The sequence below is a fragment of the Poeciliopsis prolifica genome, unplaced genomic scaffold (genome assembly GCF_027474105.1).
Source record: "Poeciliopsis prolifica strain line A6 unplaced genomic scaffold, Auburn_PproV2 SCAFFOLD009, whole genome shotgun sequence".
Lineage (NCBI taxonomy): Eukaryota > Metazoa > Chordata > Actinopteri > Cyprinodontiformes > Poeciliidae > Poeciliopsis > Poeciliopsis prolifica.
In genome coordinates, this window is record NW_026562384.1 from 9,507,890 (window position 1) to 9,526,286 (window position 18,397).

Sequence of the window (18,397 nt, forward strand, 5' to 3'; positions counted from 1 at the left end):
ATATTAATTCAAATTGGTTAGAAACGTTACATTTTCAATAGGTTTCCTGAAGATTAATGTTAGTCTGCTTTATCCTCCCAAAACCAGTCATGATATATTGTCTTGTTGGGACACCGACCTAATCATTATCAAGTTATAAATATTCTGCTACTGATTTTAGGTTTTGAATTTAGACGCCTTCCTCCATTTTTATTATTCCATCAGATGCAAAGCAATAATGTCACTGACATTATGGTATGCATGGAGCATACCAACTCCATGCTCAACAAGTGGTGCAGACACTGTTCTTGCCAGTTAGGCCAAATAGCAAAGTTTTTTTTTTTATCTTGCTTGATGGGAGACTTGACTTCTTGGAAAGCCTGCAAATTCAGTGGCTCTTAAATATGTGGATGTTTGCAATTTCTTATTTTGTTGGTTAACACTCACAGTCATTATTACTGGAGTTCCAGCAACTTTCTGTATGTCAAATTTCTTTTTAATGAATCAACAAATCAGGCTAACATTTAGCCTCTTAAAAGCCTCAAAACTGCCAAAAACATTTCAGATAAATCAACTAAAAACACACACAATGAATTGTCCAAAGAATAGTGATCCATACAGGAAAGAAGAAAAAAAGAAAAGACAACTGAACAGCTTAAAAGTCATACTTCATTAATTTATTGATTGGTAGTGCTTATTTCACAATAATATATTTTATACAATATAAAATACAATCATAAAGATGTCAATCAAGTTATCTGCTTAGCCCCTATAAAAACAAAATAATAAAAAAAATTCTGTTATATACAGAATATCATTGCCATAGAACCCATGCAAACAGTTGTCAAAAGTAATAAAATTATTTGTAATAATTTGTCTTTTTACTTCAGCGTTGTAGTGCTTTTTGTGCTCTTACATATTCCTCATGGCAAAAAGAAGTGTAGAAACCTTACAAAAAGACCTGGATGAACACCTTTGAACTGGCCTCAAAACAAAAATATTTAAATTAAAATATAATTAAAACATATAAAAATAAGATTATAGTTCACTGGTTCTCCAGGCCCAGTAATTTGATAATTTTACAATGAAATTTAGAAAATGACACTATAATAATTTTTTTAATTTTACAATGACGTACAACATAGGGGGAGAATTAATGACCTTGTCATAATGTACATTCAAAATCCGAGTTTGCGGTCCATATTGCACAATTGTAAAGACTTCAGTGTACCATTTCCGTTCCTTACGGTTATTCATATGACAGGTTTTTGGCTCAACTAATGGTAAAGAGGCACAGAAGGTTTCTTTGGCTGTCAGCATCATTGAGAATGCTTTATGGATTGTTCCATAAAGCCCTTGTCAGATTTCACATTTCCGATTTTTCTGTTTCCTTTTTCTTTATAGTATCCTTTTAAAACCCTTCTTTGCTCTGCAGCTTTCTCTTTAACTCACAGTATAATCCAAACACACTATGGTCCCCGCTCTTCACTCCAACCCCTCCACACACACCCGATGTTTGATTGCACAATTGCTCTGTAAATCACTCAAGGCCACCTGTCTCCTCTGCTGAGCTTTGCAGACTGTAATTATTCCACAGTCACAGACTTGGCCAAGTTTCTGGGACAGTCAACCTGGAAAAAGAGAGTGTGAGAGAGGAGTTGAGCAAATTACATAAGATCAATCACTGCGGGTGTACAGTAAAATGACCAAATCTGGACACTGTATTACATAACGTGAGTTGTACAAGAAAGTCAAGTTCCCATGAATTCAGACAAAAATCTTAACCTAGAGAAATGTACGCAACAACTGCGAAAAAGTTCCTTCTCTTTTAGATTGGAAGGAAACACTGCCATAATACAGCTAATTGCAAAGCCAGTTTGTAGCCACACATCAAAAAGCAAAGTATCTGTGAAAAGAAGCTTCCTGAGGCACACCTCACAGACACTGCATAAATTCACAACCAGATTTAGGTCTGAACTTTGACATCCCTAAGCATAATGCTGCTACCATTCCTGTGTTTTTTTTTATTTTGGCATCTCAATGTTTTGCTATATTAAATCACACTGACCTCTGTATTTTTCATACAGGAGTCGGAATATTTGAATCTGGCACAAAATGTCTGATGCATGTCAAAAGTTCTTGTCTAAGAAAATCTGCTACTCACATCATATCCTCGCAGGACAGCGAGGTGGAAGGACATCAGCTGTAGTGGGATGACACTGAGGATGCCCTGCAGACAGTCCACAGTCTCTGGCAGCTCAATGGTCCTGTATGCATTTTTCATCAGCTCTGAATCATCTTGACAGCACAGAAGAATGGGTCGGCCCTGTTGGAGAGAGAAATCAAGAAGTTGGACAGCGTAAGGATTACGTTTTACCACCTTGAGGGCTTCTTCTAGCTAAATGTGAGTGTAGTTTTAAATTTTTTTAAATATATATTCTATTCAGGGCTTACCGATCTGGCAGTGACTTGTTGCAAAGCGTTCTGACACTTGGTGTAGCAGCCGTCACGCATGATAATCATGATGACCGGCATGTCTTTGTCGATGAGAGCCAAAGGGCCGTGCTTCAGTTCTCCGGCCAGGATGCCCTCTGAGTGCATGTATGTGATTTCCTTGATTTTCTACAATAAAATAAGGAAAATAAAACGTATTGAGATTATGTGAATTAAATTAATTAATGTAATTTTTCTACTCTTTAGAATTTCTCAATATAAGGTGCATAAAAAGTGCACATATATAGCATATATAATATTTATGTGCAGGGAGAGGGAGAAATTAGTTACTGTACTGTGAAATCCTTAACTCACCAGCGCCCCCTCAAGGCAAGTGGCGTAGTTGTACCCTCGTCCCATAACCAAAAGTGACCTTTGCTGATACAGCTCGTTGGCTATGGTCTTAATCTTCTCATCCAGTGACAACACCTGTTTTATCAGCTCTGTGAGAATGTAGAGAAGCGAGTCATGGTCACATTGATATCTTATGGATTAAAGATCTGCTTTTCACACAGCTATTGCACCACACTATTTCTCTGACATGATCTAGAATCCTTACACGTATTTAAAGAGTTATTTCTGTTTTGGTCTTTAGTTCCTGCCGTTGGTAACACTAACCTGGCAGCATCTTGAGGCCGTTAATGATTGCCAGTCTTCTCTCCTGCAGTGAGAGTCTGTCTTCACTCATCATCAGGCCAAACATGATGAGGGACACAAACTGACTGGTGTAGGCCTGAAAAGAAAGCACACACTCAACACCTGAGTAAAGACCATCTGGCTCAGTAAAAGCAAACACAGTATCAAATTGCACAACTCTGTGTTCATGTTCCTCAACCTACTCTTTTCTTATTTACCATTTAATTAAAACAGTTGGTTTGTGTGTAAGTGAAAATCATTTGATCAGTTGGAGGTTCTTCATGGTAAAAAAAAAAATAAATAAAAATCTACACATATGTGGAAATAAAGCTTTTTCTCTGAAAGGAAATTTATGACTTTTGCTGAACAGAGGATTGCCAATTGATATTCTTTCAGTCTCATACTCTGTAGCGCTGGAGAGAAATTTACGCACGCTCTTATTAAGCTTAAATGCCAGATTCTGACTCATAATTTAAATTCTTCTGAACATGAATCCAATGATAGAAAAGTGAAGGGGAAAAACACACTGAAACTAGTTTTGAATGGACAAAGGAGATGAATATTATTTTGCGGAATAGTCCTGACCTTTGGTCTGTTAAATATTTATGCAGTATGCTTAAAATCCAGGTCTGTGCTCAGAAAGTAATCACCAAATCTGAATGAAATCCACCAATTCTGATGAGAATGCTTGTCAAATATTTGGTAAGAATTATGCCAGAAAAAAAAGCCATGTAATTTCTCTGCAACTTGTTAAATGAACATGTAGGCAAATATTGATGAATACGTATGTATGTAACGTAAATGTTTTGGACAGTGTGCATAATGACTGTGTGATTAGATACAATACACAATAAATTAAATGTGCTCCGACTTATTTTTCAGAAAAATCTCTGGAGTTGTTTGTTTATATGTTACTTCATCCAATAGTTCAAATATTTATGTGTGTATGCTCTTATTCAAATGGAAGAAAACCTTCAAAATAATGCTGAGGGGACTGTACCTTAGTACTAGCCACTCCTATTTCCGGTCCTGCATTGATGTGGACCCCACAGTCAGTCTCTCTGCAGATGGAGCTCCCCACAGTGTTGGTAATACCCACAGTAAGAGCCCCTCGATCCTTACAATAACGCAGGGCCATCAGGGAGTCCGCTGTCTCCCCTGAAGGGGTGGAGAGAGTGAAACATTATAATGCATAATTATAGAACATTAAGGTCAAGCCTAAAGCAGAACTTGGCATGAAATTGTTTCACATGAGAGATGAGACGTTATTTTAAGATCTTTTTAGGATCCAGGCTTTAGTGACAGAAAGAAAAACGTAAAGAAAACAAAGCGCGAGCTCTGATGGAGGTTCTTTTACCTGACTGACTGATGAAGAAGCAAACGTCGTCTCTGAAGACCGGGGTGTTGCGGTCCAGGAAGTCGCTGGCCAGCTCCACCATGACGGGGAGTTCTGTCAGTTCCTCCAAGAGCTGTCTGGTCTGAACAGAAGAAAAAGAAAAACAGACTCTTTATGAACACTGTCATTGGTATTTTTGAGTTTTGACCATGAAATGTCTTGAGATCTTCTAAAAGCAGATATGACAATTGACTAGTTGTACTTACAGCAACTGCAGCGTGGAAACTAGTGCCACAGCCTATCATGATTAGCCGTCTGCAGCGTTTGATCTCCTTCAGGTGGTCCTTCAGGCCTCCAAGAATCACTTGAGAAATAAAGGAAAAGACAGTTTAATTTATTGGAACAGTTTATCTTGACAGCTGTTTTATATTTAAAGCACTGTAAGGTTTAAAGAAATAATCTACCAAATTGCTAATGATTCTAAATAGGATTTCTGCTAAGAAAGTGTGTAAAGGACTTAAAAAACAAAACAAAAACAAAAAAAAACGTGATCACCTTTATTAGTGTCAAAACAAATCCGGCCTCTCATGGTGTTAACCACTGATTCTGGCTGCTCAAAGATCTCCTTCTGCATAAAAGCTTCAAAGTTTCCTGCAGAGATTAAAAAGACATAAGAATGATACACAATGATGGTGAAATTATTCTCCTTAAAAAAAAAAAAAAAAAAAAAAAAAGAAAAGATAGAAGCAACTATCCATCCTTCTGCAAACATTTGTGATAGAGTGCATCACTCTCAAGAGTTCATTAAATTCTAGCATGGTGCCATGCATTCATGTAATTGTTGTCATAAGTGTCGTCATAACAAAGTAGAATACAAACACCAGCAACTCAACTGCCAGTGGTAAGCCATGGAAGACCAGAGTGCATATGGGGCAAGTTGAGGCATCATCTGTCTGCAGCTGGCTACAAACAGTATGACGGCTTCAGACTGGCTCAAGGATATGTCAGCATAACTAAGCTGCTGCATCCAAGCCTGACATAATCAGGTGTAATGCAAAGTGTTGGCACACTAGTGTTGGAGGTTGGTACTTTGAGAGGCTATTTTCTGTCCATAGATCAAGATCCTTTCTGAGATATTCTCAAAAGTTGTGAGTGTAAAACCTACTACATCAAAACATTTTGCAATAATGTGCCGACAGCAGTAACTGAAATATTACTATAGGCATAACGTTTTCCCCTATTCAGCCAGCAGAGGGCGAGCAAGTATCGGTCTAGTACATTGATCTGACCCAATATCATGGTGCAGACAGCCCCATATAAGCATTTATCTAAGTGTTACTCTCTTCGAGGAATTACTGTCAATTAAATTAAAACAAAGGCAATTTGACACGATAGAAACAGTTTTCCAACCTTTCATGATCTGCTGCATCTCCATCTGCAGCGTCTGAATTGCTCTCACTGGATCGTCACCGGCCTGCCGGTTAATCCTGTGGATGGAGAGTTCACCTCCTTTGACAACTGCAATGTCATCATCCTCCAAGTACAACACCTTGTTAGTGTGCTCGATGATGGCACTGTGGATGCAGAAACACAAGAAGGAAGCAAATGAATGCTGCGGCAAGCTAAATAAATGTGCATTAAGCAGATGTGAAGACAGATGAGGAGGAGTAATGGTGGTGAAAAGCTGAATAACAAAGCTGAAGACAAATTCTTCCCCACCTAGCGTCAGAGGCAAAGAAGTACTCCACAGCCCTGCCATTTTCGTTTGAGTTGATGGCGTTGGACGAGTCTGTGCGATTATGGCTGTTCTTCTCATGGACATCTTCCTTGATGTGACCTACAGAAGTTTAAGTCAAGAGTTAGGGGGTTAAATCAGATCTTTAAGAGGTAAGACATGGTTGACTAAGTTTCCAGTTTCACTGTAATTGTACAGTTACAATATATATATATATCTTTGGAAGTCCTTTTAGATGAAACTGCAATCATTACAGAATTGTGAGATAAAACATGTAGCAGCTTTCCAAGACAAGAGCCTGCTTCATCTGCTCAAAAACTGACACTGATGCATTTAAGTGCAACAAACTATTACTTGCTATGATATATTCAGAACTACTTTATATTACAACTGTTTATTTTTTAATTAAAAGCAACCTTTAGAAAAGTGGTGAATCTCAGAGGGTGAGCAAGGAGTTTCATACTTAGAAAAAAAGTCGAAGAGCAGAGATTTGGTTAGCACTATAGAGCTTCTGTCTAACATTTAAACTCATCTGCCCTTTCAGCTTAAGTAAGCAGGTGACGGAAACGAAAAACATTCTGAGTTCAACTATGTGACCGTAACAGATTCCTTATTAATGTTGTCATTAATGAAAGTCTCACCGTGTCCCACAGAAAAATGTCTGTCTCTCATGGAAAGCTCTTTCTTCTATTGTTCAGTCTTTACTCATACTTTCCTTCTTCAATCAATCAATTTATTAATTAATCAATTTTAAAAGAATTGAACAACTGTTACTTTCCATTACACTTACAAAACGCCTGGCCAGAATTTTCTGTCATTTAAACAAAAATAATTGTGATGCTTTGGACTTTGCACTTCTCTTATTTAGATCATTAATAACCACATATTCTGCTGATAAGATAGAAAAAAAAAATATACGCACAAGAAAAACAAAAGCAAACAACATATCAAGTATTCAGATGCCTACACTGCCAACATTTACAGAGCATAAATGGGTTTGGAGAAGGCATGTTCCAATCATAAAGTTATCAAGGAGTAATAAAGATTTTAAAGTTATAGCTGCTAAGAGACACACCTGATTAGGTGGAATTTTTTCCTGGTTTGCGTAGAGTAAAGAATAGAGAAGCATTGACCTGTTGCAGCACACTGCCAGTCAGGTGACTGATTAAAAACTCCCACACATTGCCTATGCTTACAAAACTAACAGGGACAATGGGGAAACTAAAGGAATGCTGACCGGACTTCTTATGAAGGTAAAACAGTTTTAAAACTAGAGATAGGGACATACAAATAGCAGACAGGTCAGTAAACTGGCTAATATTGTACTTGTCCTTCTCTAGAGCAAACAGAGCAGAACACCAAGAAGGTGTAACGTTCTGCAAAAATAATCATGTTTGCTTAAAATTATTCGATAGTTTGTCCAGTGTTTGTTCTATATTTGTTACTTAGGTCAGTTAATCAAAATAACTAGAATAGAAGTACTACATTTAATATTTCAATATGTTACATTGTATCACACCTAAAGCAATTTTGTTACTTTTCAGTTTTGAATAAAAAACATTTAGATCAAAGAAGACATGTTTGCTAAGGAGTAAGTTTAAATGTGGTGTTCAGGGTTATTATACAGTGACGGATCACAGTGTCCCATTCTTATGCAAAGAAATGAATGGAGAACAGAAAACAAACAAACTCTCTTAACAGTTTACTCTAGTAAATCGTGCAGAGGTGTTCGACAGTAACTCTTCATAAAAAAAAAATCATCTTTCAAAGAAAGACCTCTGAAAAAAGTGATTGTGCAATAATTATCATTGACCGAAAACATCTCATCTTACTCCAACACAATGTCTTTTGGAAGACATTGTGGGCTTGTTTCTGTTGGCAGCAGCAGACAAAGTCCAGAAAAGCAAGTTGAAACTTTAACCCACAGGAAAAGACCTTTATCCAGAAACATAAGGACATATTTTTGGTGTGTGAAGCCCACTGGTGCTGGTTTCATATTTGGTGTTTGAGTTCCAACCAAAACTCTGGGTAAAGATTGTTTTACTTAATTTCTAAACAGTATGCATTTAATAAGAAAGTGTAGTCATTTGGTTTCTTATGGACGGGGATGTATTGATCTTTCTTGAGAGAACTATTTCTTCAACCCGAAAGAATTAGCAAGAAAGCTTCAGGCCCAAAAACATAACATATATTCATGACTAACTCTATTATATCCCCAGATTCTTCATATGAGCAGCTAGAAGAAAAATGACAAATATTTGTCATAGATTTGAATTTGCTAAATCTATTGTTAGTCTGTATATTAGGTCTGAGAGAACATTACCCCAGTAACCTGTGTGCAATATTTGATTATTCTTTGTATTCCTTATATTTAACTAATATACGTTCTTGTATTCAAGCTTTTTTTTTTTTTTTTTTTTTGGCAGAACTATGAAAACACAATGCAAACGAAACTCCAATCACTGCATAGCATTACTTTGTATAATCAAAGACAAGATTTGGATTGCATAGATAACATATATGCTGGTTTAAGAATTTACTGCATTTCAGTTTGTGTCTTATTCAAATTACTTTTGTGTAGCTTTAATTTTTTAGGGTCCATCTAGGGAAAGGATTCAATTTAAAAAAATACCTTTTTCTTTTTTAATCCAATAAAAAAAAAGAAAGAATTCATTTTAATTTCACAATAAAAACACATTTTAAAATGGTGTGTAACTTCAAACCTATTACGGTAATATTTTGTATTAATTGAGATGGTTTTGTAGCTTCAGACATGTAATTTCTTGCTCAAGCACAAAAGGCTCTTTGTGCTAATAACTTATAAAATGTTTTCTAAAGAAGGGTTACATTATATAACAAAATCTAAATAACAAAATATAAAAGACAATAAAAATGAAGGCTGTTCCTATAGAAAATATAATATCTGTTCTCCAGTCTTAGATTATTATTTTTTTTAAATCAGCAACTTTTCATAAGTTGTGCAACTGATGAAACCTATTGAATAATAAAACTATAACAGCTGGAGGACATTTTTAAATACAACCCATTTCAACAACTGTGATCAGGTGAGGTGCTGTTGCAGCTGCAGTGAATGTAAGATGTGGTAAAAGGATGACAGCAGGACAAAAGGAACAGAACTTACCACTGTTGTACTGCACAGGGATTTGCTCGGTTGGCAGCTCGTGCTCGCTTCGCACACCGATGAGCAGCGGACTTCCTCTCCTGCCGAGATGAGAACAAAGCAGGCAGAGCGGAAGAGATGGAGTCGGAAAGAAGGAATGGAAAAGGGACAATGATTAGGTTTTTTAAACAAAAAGCAATGTCAGATACAATAGTCTGCTCTCCTTTGTAGCCTGATAAAGGAGGCTGTAAAGGAGCCTGATCATATTATCATTGTAAGATAAAACAGGTTTTACCCTGTCTTCAATTCTGTTTGTTTACTTCCTTATCATATCAATTGTACTAAATCTAATACATTTATTGACTAAAGTTTTTCAGATATCCAAGGTATGTCTGCCTCATTTTAGGATGTAAAAGTTTACTCAACTATTAGTTTGAATATATTTTATCTTTACCACTTTACTTTCAGAACAGCTACTTAAACAAAGAATACTTTACAAGTCCTGTTTTCAGAAGTTTCAGACTCTTTGTTCCTCCCAGGACGATCACTGGTGGCGCGTTGCCTCCTACATCTAATTCCCATGTCAATTATCATTGGTTTTAGGGTAAATAACCACCAAATACAAACCTAAGCTCATGTTAAAAGTTCACAAAATACAGCTTACAGACCTCAATGACACTGAGGCCCATCTTGGTTTTGATCCCTCTTGGAAAAGACATTTGTTTTAGTATATGACTCAGATTAATCTGAGTTCAAATGAAGACACAGAGAGAGTTATCTTCTACAAGTATGATATTAATGGATCAAAACTTTTAAACAGAGCCTCCCCTCAAAAATCCTCAACTATGCCTTTAATGTAAGTTTGACACCAACTGCCAAGATACAGCAGCCTCGCCTTACTTTTTGTTTTTCTATTGTATAGATCAGTCTTTTCTTTCTGCATCGGTTTTCTCCTGGGCCTCACTGACACATGCTCTTTGATTGTTCTCGAGGGTGTGGAGCTTGACAAAGGAGGCTTGCAAACAGACATGTGGATGGTTTCCAAACGTGTTCCAGGTTGAAAACTACACACTAACTTGTCATAGTCACTACACATCGTTTTCTTATTAACTGGAAATGTCCCAGCGGGTTAGAAAAATAAATATGTGCAAACACTTTTGATGGATGACTAACAGTGAAAATAGGTCAAAGAAGGAAAAGTAGAAAGTAAGACAGCAGTTTTGATACCACAAGAAAGGTGGAGGCTGTTATATCAGATAATAGGTCCTTCACTCCACCTTGACCAGCTATGATAAACATTTAATACATGAAGATCATGTGTGGCCATACACACATGATCTTTGCAAGCTAAATTAATTGGTTTAAATGTTTCCTTCAAGTTCAGGCTAATAAGCAGGAATTTCAAGCCTTTGGTTTAACCAGAAAGTGAGCCAGCAAGGTTTGCATAAAGCACAAGTTACACCCAACCTAACTTCATTTATCAGCCCTGCTCCTGTAACTCTTTTGTGCTACGTTCCTCCTGATCTATGACAGGTCATTGACCTGGGAATGGTGTAAGGCAAAAAAAAAGTTGATAAGAAGTAATTAACCTGGTGATTTTTGCCCCTCGAGAGTTTCCCAGAGCTGACACAGGAAACGCTGTATGTAGTCTTTCTGTAAATGAGTCAGAAAGGGGGGGCCCTCAACGCTTGGGAAGAGGCCCAGGAGGGAACAGCAGTCTGAATTGAATCTCAGATCTTAATATGCAGAACATACCAACTCACATCACTGGATGAGACGCTACTCACATGACCACAACTGCCTTACTGGAAGCAAAAAGTATTCCAGAGTAATGCCATAATTAATAAATGGGGGCTTTGTCTCTTAATCAGTCCAAATATTGCTTCACTGTGTTAATAACAGCAATGACTCATCTGGCTGGACGGATGATATGAGAAGCCTAATCTCAGTGTTGCCTGTTGACACGTCAATGAGTTCTGACTAACCTGGTGGACACAGCCTCTCCAGGGTAATGACGGCTTTTGAACACGAGAGCGAAGGCTCCCTCCTACAACACAGAGACAGAGACATTGCGTTAACTGAATAAGCGTCCAAAGATAAACAAATCTTGCAGCTGTAAGCAGGTGTCACTGGCAGATAAATCAGGAAAAAAGTGGAACCTTTTCATTTGAAGATATTTACTAAATATGAACCAAGGAGGAATCCTCAAGTTCTGTTTTTGGACCACATGTAGACACTATCTAAGTTGTAATCCTTGCTCAGTGAGTACTGCTACATGCTTAAACATCTTTAAGCTAATTATAGCATTTCTGTGACATGGAGAAATTGTCAATTTGCATGTGTTACAAATTAAGGACAATCAAGTGCGTTTGTGAAGCCCTTAAATAAATAACTAAAATTTCCTTGTGCATGAATGGACAAACAAATTTGTCTTGCCTCAAACACCTTTAAATTCTACAAAATGTATTTATTTTTTCTCACTCTGTGGGGTTTAAAAGATGCAGGGGGTGACTTAGGGAGGCCTGGGAGTATTTAGGCATTGGAGGGAAAGTCTAAAAGCAATAGGAGCTGTATTGTATCACATCAGCTATGTTTCGAAAGTGCTGGCCACACAGCTGCTCGCGGTGCTTACTGGAAACAGAGCTGGCTGAGTGTGGGACTGTGGTGGGGAGATGAAGGGGTATGAGTGAATGTAACAGGAAGCAAAAGGAGGGTGTCACTAGTGTAAGGTTGGACTATCTGGTTTCCATTACTTCCAGTCCAAAAATGCACGTTTTACTTGAGCCTCACTGCAGACTGACTGAAGCTTTAAAACATTACTCACACAATGGAAAAAAATAAAACAGCATGCTTCATCTCAAAAAACCCATCTGATTCTATGAGTAATGATGTCACATGTGACGCTGTTGGGACTGCTTCCATGGAGACAGTTTTTCACAACGTTTCATTTCACTCAGTATTAAAAGTGTTTTTGCTCATATAAATATGTGTCATTTAAGGAGGAAGTTTCTGAAACCTCACAAGTTTCCTTCACTTCAGCTGAGAAGTGGAAGGTTCTTGCATTAATAACTAAAGAGAGGTGAGTTTCACCAGAAGAGCAAGACATAACCTGCTGTATGAGGTGGTGTGAAGTTAAATTGTGTGAGAAGCTCACCAGTTGCTGGATGACTCTCTCCACCAGTTTGGAGAACGTGATGCTTTCGTTTTCTCGATTGTCATACAAGTATTTGATCAGTTTTGGGATCACCTCTGTATCTGTCTCTGACTCAAACTCGTATCCTTTGTTGATCTGAGGGAAAGAAAGAAAATGGTTTTACACATGAAAATGGCCTCAGAGAATTTAAGGATTTATTAGATTTTTTGTTTTTTTCCTGATAATTAAACAGCACTAAATTAATCAGTTCAGTGGCTTCTATGAAACAAGTTTTTGACAAAATATGCTACCAACACGTAAGATTTTGCTGCCATTTTAAACCTGTTGAACTTTTTACACAATGTGTCCATCTTTTTTATTGTACATGTGGTGGATGTTTTCCACCACATTTTGTGTTTTGCAGGTAGGACAGAAAGTTACATTTCGGTCTTATATGACCAGAACACTTTCTTCCAATTTTGCTGGAACTGAAAATCGGATTTTCTTGTTGCTTTTGGTTTTTAACTTGTCTGAACAACAGATTCTGCCAATTGTGGTACTCTGCAAGTTCTCCAGAGTACCACAAAGCTCCATTTGATGTTTAAAGCTTTAAATTTTGTTTTATAATTCTGCTTTAAACCTCTCTACAACTTTGTTAATTAATGTTCTCTGACAAGCTTTTCAGACCTTTATAGAATAGCTGTAAAGCTACAAAGATCAAATTAGATATTTGGTGATCTTTGAAGCCCATTTTCTTGCATTGGGTTATTTTCAGAAAGAAAATGGGAGAATATTTACACAAATCACAAATATTTAGAAGAATGGGAAATTTATTTTCTGCTTCACAATCAAGCGCAAAACTTTGTGCTATATTATCACACAAAACCCCATAAAACATGTTACAATGCAAAACAGTTCTATGGGTGAAAATGCTTTTTAGAAGGCACTGTAGCCTACAGGTCAAAGGAATGATAAAACATGTTAAAGTGCTGATGCATGAAAAGTAATGTGATCTGTATATGCAATATATCAGCATAACTCAAAAAACTAGATTAAGCGGTTTGTGTAGTTAATAATTCTCTTTTTTCTCCCATTTCTAGGTTTTTTCATTCATCATAGGTATTACTTTGTTACTTCTTCAATGCTAAAAAGCTCCGTTCTTGACTTTGTTTTTAAAACAACATGACACACATCTTATAATTTGGGGTCCTTGGATTTTATTCAAGAGATCATAATGAAAAGTTTTTCTTTGAAAGCCTAAGGCCTCCAGGAATAATATAAACTTTGTAGTGGAGGGCAGGTTTAACCCGTTTCTTCAGAATCAGAAATAAATTTATGGCAACTCACCAGGTACTTCTTCAGGTCTTTGTAGTTGGTTATAATGCCATTATGGATGACCACAAACTCTAAAAAAGGAAACCAGACATAAGTTCTTTTTTTGAGGCTTTTCATGTTTTTTGTTTAAAGAAGTCAAGAGACAAAAACTAGAGTTCAACGTAAAGCTGCCACACCTTCTCAGAAACACAAGCTTGGTATGTGGTGAAGCAAGTCTGGCTGGCTATTTTAAGAACAATTTGGGTTAAGCACTTGCACAAAGAAATAATTTGCAATATGCTGACAAAGTATTTCTACATCATAAAGATAAAGAAGGATAACTTTCAGGATTATAATCTGTTTGCAAAATTAATGTGACTTTAGAGTGGAATCATTTTGTTTAATTTCAGACTTATGAGGAAAAGGTAACACACCTTTAAAAACCAATAATACAGATAGGTGTGTCTTTCACTGCACTGTGTTCTTTCAAACAGGATAATTTTACAAGCAGTTTTACAAGATTCTTAATGACGCAATTTAAACAAAACAAGTGGGAAGCCACTATGAAGGAAGGTGGAGGAGAAATTCAGGCCTTTTATGTGATTGATGATCAAGTCAGGAAAGCACTTATTACCATTGTTTTTGTCGGATCGCTGGGGGTGACTGTTGACAGCACTCGGCTCTCCGTGCGTAGCCCAGCGAGTGTGAGCCAGGCCAAAGTGTGTGTGCAGAGACTCATCGATGTCCACCCGGTCTTTTTCTGAACAGCAAAGAACAACATGGGAGAATAATGCTGGATTTCTAACAAATTCAGCAAGTTGATTTGTGTTATTTATCGCTAAGAATGACATATCATTAAAGGGTTTTATGCAAGAAATGAACTCACGGTAGATCTCCTCCTCCAGAGCCTTGACCTTGCCCTTCTTCTTGATTAAGCAGATACTGTTGTTGTTGAAGTCAGTGGTTGTCTTCGTGGGGCCGTCTACGGCAACACCTGCGGACGGAAAACCAGAAAACGTCAAATTCAGATCACTAGAATGTGAGTTATGAATGGTTTGGTGCAATTGTTGTTCATGTGATGAAGGACAACTCCAACTGGTTTTTACAAACCCACATTCCCCAGACATGTCTTACTCATAGTGGGCAGAAAATATGTAAACAATGAGAGAAGGCTCAAGACGCAGTCAGATTTGGCTTATGGATGTGAAGTAGATACAGTTAAAGTGTCTTTTTATACAGTTTAGTTAATGTTTGAATGAGGAGTCCGTCTTTCCGCAAGTGTGTCTAAGCTAAAGCAGCTCATCCTGTTCAAACAGGATGGACAAACACAAGGTGCAGTAAATATGGGCGGGTTTCTCTGGAGCTTATTAAGCATCCAGGTAAAAAAAATAAATAAAAATCTGTCAGTCACACTTTTTATTCAACTGTAATTTTAGCCATGTAACCTAACTCCAGAATGATTGTATCTTTAAAAATTATCCTTCAGGCTACAAACAATCTGAAACATTTAATCTTCCAAACAAAACTAAACGTGTAACAACTGAAATTCAAATGCTTTGACTCTTAAAACCTAGATGAAAAGACTTGCTGATTTTTGGGCAATCAGTTATTTTAATAGACTCAACCTGTTAAGTCAGTTTTTGCACAATATCAGTTGTGAGGTCTGTTTACCCCAAATGTTATTAAACTGATGCGGGTGTTTATGATTAAGTCCTTGCAGCAATCGTCTGCTTCCTGGAGAGTCCTATGTTGGAAGACTATGACTTTTTTCCAACTTTATGAACCTGTAGTTAGCTTCTATGAAGTTATTATCATTAATAGTTTTCCTCAATGATGCCTTAAGTTTAGAGAAAAGCGGAAGGCTAAGAGATATTCAGAAGGTTTCAGGTGATTTCAACGATTTTAAGCAATTTAATCTGAGAACGCCCATAACAGTGTGATACAATGCTGAATTTCTCTGCTAAAGGACTTGTGTTTTATTCATCAAAGTGACATTGGGTGTGGCTGCCTCCTGTGACAATCAGCCTTATACATTGCAACTTGTCAGTGATCCAAGAATGAAGTAAATTCTTGAAGTGTGCAACATTCTGTCACTTGTGCAACGTCATGAAAGATCAGACCTTCCTCTGCTTCTCCAGGTATTTGAAAATTAGCCTGGGGAGGTGAACAGCTACTTTGTAAACTTATTCAGTTTACAATGTGAGGTTTCAGTGTTCAAGGTCTGCTAATACGCCGTTGCATCCTGTAGATATGAACATTTTCTGTTTGAGTTGTTTTAAATAGCTAAACTCAGCTAGAACGCTCATGCCTTGTGGTCTATTAGACTTCCACCACTGTAGGAATTTATTTATATTTTTACAATCCTAGTTTAATGGGGCATCTTACGACTGATGACAACTTCACAGAACAATGCTTCAAAGAATCCAAACCATCTCTTTAATCACTGAATTTGAGTATTTTCCAAGTTGTTTTCCTTAAAGCTTTACGTATTACTCATTCTGTGTGCGTGTTTCTGTGTGAGTGCAAGTACTGTGCAACTGTCTCACCTGCTGAATCGTACCCTCTGTACTCCAGCCTCAGCAGACCCTTCACCAGCGTCTCAAATATCTCCTTTCGGGTGCGTGGCACTCGGTAGTTCAGGTAAGCAAAAATCCCTTTCAATGAGAAAGAGAACCAGGAATATAACTCAAGTCTTGGTTGCAGAGCACAGTGGTCCTCTTTTATTCAAACCCAGGCTTGGCGCTATAATTTTGCCAAATGACATTTTGAACACAGTGACTACAAACAAGACTATATAAATAATTCAATAAAGTCATACAAGCAGGCCATTTTTTTCTTCTTCTAGATTTGCTACCTTCTTTTATCAAATATATGACCTCTTGACCCGTTCAGTCTCTACACACATTTTTCTTGCTGGTGTTGAAGGTAAGGCACTCCACAAATCTGTGAGTGTATGTCAACAGGCGTGTGTATTTTCCTCCAAAATAATCGATTAATCGTCTGTTAAAAACGTTTTGTGAGTACACAGCTAACCCATCCACAGGACGCACACTGCGCGCAGTGTTGGAGCAGACAGGTAGAGAGGCAGGGTCAGGTTAAACATCGCTGATCCTGCCTTCTTCTTCTTCTCCTTCACATAAACGAGGCGAGGCTGGCGGACGGTTAAAGATTTACTTTCAGTTGTAAAAATGGGTTTGTTGGGGCAGCAGACGGAAGCGCAACGCGCACTATGCAGCCTGTGGGTATTTGCCAATCAATGGAGAAAAGTTCACTTTGTAAGCCATCTCCATACAGGTTCAGTCAGCTGCAGTTTCCTCGTCCATGAGTCAAACGACGATACTGACACGTAGCAGCTGCGCGTAAAAATCCTTCACGCATCAAGATCCACAGTGAAAATGCGCAACAGCGTTTTTTTTTTCCCCTTCTTCTTCTTCCTTAAATTCAAAAACAAGAATGATAATTCTCGGGCATTAGGAAGAAGACTTACCGCACATGACTCAAGTTTCCTCTTCACCGCTCGACTCTTTCTGACACGGAACAGATTTTTAGTTTCCCAGCTGAAATGATGCTTCTGTCTCTCCGCTGGTGAAGTCTCGGATGTAGCGCACACTCCCACAGGGCTTTTCTATTTAAATGCAGTTCCCCTCACAGGGCAGCTGCCCCGCCTCCTCTGACGTCACCTTACCCCATGTCATAGTCAAGCCATCCTGCGTGTGTATCTCAGGTGTCCGCCTCACCTGCTTGTGATGATTGACTGCTGATAACTTTCCTGTTTCCCTCCCTGCAGTTAACCTCAATCTCGCGTTCTCAACATAATTATAAGGTATTTATCAGATATGGGTTTGACCGGTTTTTGATTATTTGTTGTTTTTGTTTTGTTTTTTTTTTTATTTTTTTTTTTTTTTTTTTGTCTTTCCTGGTACTTGCTGTTCTGTAAGTATTACTATTTGTTAAAGTTTAACAAAATGTGTATTTTTTTTTTAAACTTTGGTTTTTCCTGTATGTTTTTCCCCCCACACTGATGTTTGTCTTCCTTGTTTCCTCAGCAAAAAAAAAAAAAAAAAAGGAATACATTGTTCTTATTTGCTGAGTAGGTGTGGAGAAAATTAGGTTAAGTTTCAGTCTTTTGAAAAAGCTTCTCCATAGGTTTCATGAACTTGAAGCAGGGTACACCCTAGACATGTTGCTATGCCATCACAGGACAAACAACCATGCACGCAAGCACTGGCACCTCAGTGCAATCAAGAATAATCAATTCATATACAAGCATTTGTACTGTAGGAGGAACCCTTTTGCATGGGGAGAAAATGCAAATTTAATGCAGAAAGACCTCGGGCAGAACCTTGCAGCTGCAAGCCAAGAGTGCCAACTACTACACCACTGCCCAGCCCAAAGACAAGCATAAATATTTGCGGTATAAATCTGAAATTGTGTTGCTTGTCGCTTTCAGTGATACAGCTTGATCTGGTAAAGATCTAAAATAGATAACAAATAAAAAACCTAAAATCTTATGGATAAAATTATTGGAGATAAATAAGAAATAAATAGGACAAATCTATTTAATGTTTCCATCAGTCATGGTAGTGTTTCTTATTTATTTTCTGCAGAATTAACAAATAAATTGATTATGTGCTAATTTGTTTGTAAATG

The 18,397-nt window shown here is 37.5% G+C and overlaps 1 protein-coding gene across 1 annotated transcript; it reads right to left on the reverse strand.

Moving 5' to 3' along the window:
* Positions 1 to 634: 634 nt before the first annotated feature.
* Positions 635 to 17,344, reverse strand: gfpt2 (glutamine-fructose-6-phosphate transaminase 2). Its single transcript, XM_055034060.1, has 19 exons — positions 17,235 to 17,344; positions 16,294 to 16,401; positions 14,634 to 14,741; positions 14,382 to 14,507; positions 13,781 to 13,839; positions 12,455 to 12,589; positions 11,286 to 11,347; positions 9,322 to 9,401; positions 6,164 to 6,281; positions 5,855 to 6,018; positions 5,000 to 5,095; positions 4,711 to 4,808; positions 4,466 to 4,586; positions 4,109 to 4,266; positions 3,091 to 3,205; positions 2,788 to 2,915; positions 2,434 to 2,601; positions 2,144 to 2,305; positions 635 to 1,610 (listed from the first exon to the last, which is right to left on the reverse strand). Exons 1-19 carry the CDS (start codon positions 17,239 to 17,241, stop codon positions 1,566 to 1,568), a joined length of 2,058 nt encoding a protein of 685 aa, XP_054890035.1. The 5' UTR covers positions 17,242 to 17,344; the 3' UTR covers positions 635 to 1,565.
* Between the last annotated feature and the right edge of the window lie 1,053 nt (positions 17,345 to 18,397).

Excerpts from the sequence above, each read along its gene's own strand:
- gfpt2 (XM_055034060.1), bottom strand. Across the intron at positions 13,840-14,381 it reads GCGATCCGACAAAAACAATG|AGTTTGTGGTCATCCATAAT; the intron begins GTAATAAGTGCT and ends TTCCTTTTTTAG. Across the intron at positions 6,019-6,163 it reads TTCTTTGCCTCTGACGCTAG|TGCCATCATCGAGCACACTA; the intron begins GTGGGGAAGAAT and ends CTGCATCCACAG.